The 2,118-nt window shown below is 50.4% G+C and overlaps 1 protein-coding gene across 1 annotated transcript; it reads right to left on the reverse strand.

Moving 5' to 3' along the window:
• Positions 1-703: 703 nt before the first annotated feature.
• LOC101932220 (olfactory receptor 52R1-like) lies at positions 704-1,651 on the reverse strand. The gene has a single exon (XM_024111405.1). It carries the CDS (start codon positions 1,649-1,651, stop codon positions 704-706), a length of 948 nt encoding a protein of 315 aa, XP_023967173.1.
• Positions 1,652-2,118: the final 467 nt, after the last annotated feature.

The following is a 2,118-nucleotide window of genomic DNA, read 5'->3' on the forward strand; positions in this document are numbered from 1 at the left end:
GTCTCTTCCCTCAGGACTTTATAGATGAGCTTTAGGGCCCACAAGCTGTATAATGCACAATCTCACCCGCCTGCAACACTAACCTGGTCCCAACCCCCAGCTTCTTTTATACGGATTCCTGGCTTCCCTCTCCACTCCTCATCCGCCTGTCAGCCCCAGTGCTGCATCCTTGCTGCACTCACTGCAGGCTCCTTGTCAGCCTCCAGCAGCTCCTGTCCCAGCCCCGAAGCAGAGGGAGCGCAGTTGTTGGGGAGGGAGGTGGAGATGATCCAGCAAGTGGATGTGATTGGGGAGGAGAGGAGTGAGCAACAGGGCTGAGGCTTTGGGGAAAGGGGCAGTATAGAGGTCTATCCTTGGTAGAAGAGGTGGAGAAGGGAACAGGGCCTTGTGGGAATACTTGTGACAGAGGAAGTGGTCTTGTTGAAAGAGGTGGGGCAGGACCTTGGGGAATAGGCAGGGAAGGGCACGTAACCTCAGCGGTCCAGTTACCAGCAATTAGAAAGTTGTCCATCCTGTAAGTTAATGAATTGTACACAGACTGATTCCTCAGTGTGTCACGCTAAAAAAGCACAGTAAGGCCACGAAAGTATTAAATGTCACTTTGACTGTCGAGTCAGTGATTCAGGGAAGAGGACCCAGCATCATGTCACCAGCCACCTCTGCATGGAGGTCAGTCTGAGAGCCAGAACACCGGGAGAAAATTTTAGGCCCCTTCATGAGTAAAGAGCCGGAGCAGCCTGCCCCGGATCTCTTTGGTCTTCACCCCATAAATGATGGGATTTAGCGCGGGGGGCATCAAGAGGTACAGGTTGGCAATGAGAACGTGGAAATGCAGGGCCACATTGTGGCCAAACCGGTGCATGAGGGAGATGAAGAGACCTGGGATGTAAAAAGCTAAAATGACAAAGAGATGGGAGCTGCAGGTCCCAAAAGTCTTGAGCCGGGCGTCCTTTGTGGGGATGCTGAAGATGGCTCTGAGGATCAGAACATAGGACACGGCGATAAAAATCCCATCCAGACCCATCACACAGAATAGCACAAAGAGGCCGTAGTAACTACTGACACGGGTGTCAGTGCAGGCCAGATTCACCACAGCTATATGCGCGCAGTACGGCTGGGGGATGATGTTGGTTCTGCAATATGGCCACTGCCTCGCCAGGAAGGGATAGGGCAGTATGACTATGCAGCCGCGCAGCATCATGGCCAGGCCGATCTTGGCCACAATGGGGTTTGTCAGGATGGTGGAATGTCTCAGGGGGTGACAGATGGCTACATAGCGATCCAAAGCCATGGCCACGAGGATCCCAGACTCTATCTCTAAGAAGCAGTGAATGAAGAACATCTGGGTGAGGCAGGCACTGAAATCGATCTCCCTGGAATTAAACCAGAACATTGCCAGCGTTTTGGGCAGGGTGGATGTAGTCAGGACCAGGTCGGTGACAGCCAGCATGCAGAGGAAATAGTACATGGGCCCATGGAGGCTCGGCTCCATCTTCACGATGAACAGGATGGTGAAGTTCCCCAAGATGGCTATGGCATACATGGTGCAGAAGGGGATGGAGATCCAGATGTGGGCTGCCTCCAGGCCAGGAATTCCCAGCAGGATGAAGGTGGAGGGGTTCTTGAAATCAGTTGTGTTGGAATCTGACATGAAGTAGGGGAGAAGGTGTATGGTGTTGCCTTCATGTACTGTACGTTCCTCTGCATTCCTGTATGTGTCCAGGGTCTAGGCTGTTGGTCACAGTACAAATACCTGGATGAAGAAAGAATGTTAATTTGAGACACTAAATGTAGTACTGGAGGCTGTTCTCATGGCTTAAGGAGATTGGTCGCTCTTCACACACTGAAAAGTGACATTTTCATTATTCAGATAAATGAATTATGAACACATGACCCTACTTAATACCAATTCCATATTTTATGGTGTTCCCTTTCTCAATAATTCCTATTCATCGTGGTTTGGGAAACCTTAATAGGCACCAGCAGGAAACACGAGTGTGGATACTGGTTATCCATCATTGTTCCTTAATGCAGTGAAACCCAGACTAGAGAGTCCATGCTGTAGGGAGCTCTCCATTCGCCTTGTTGCTCAAAATCTGAGAGGGGAAAAAAAAACAA

This window comes from Chrysemys picta, chromosome 1, assembly GCF_011386835.1.
Source record: "Chrysemys picta bellii isolate R12L10 chromosome 1, ASM1138683v2, whole genome shotgun sequence".
Lineage (NCBI taxonomy): Eukaryota > Metazoa > Chordata > Testudines > Emydidae > Chrysemys > Chrysemys picta.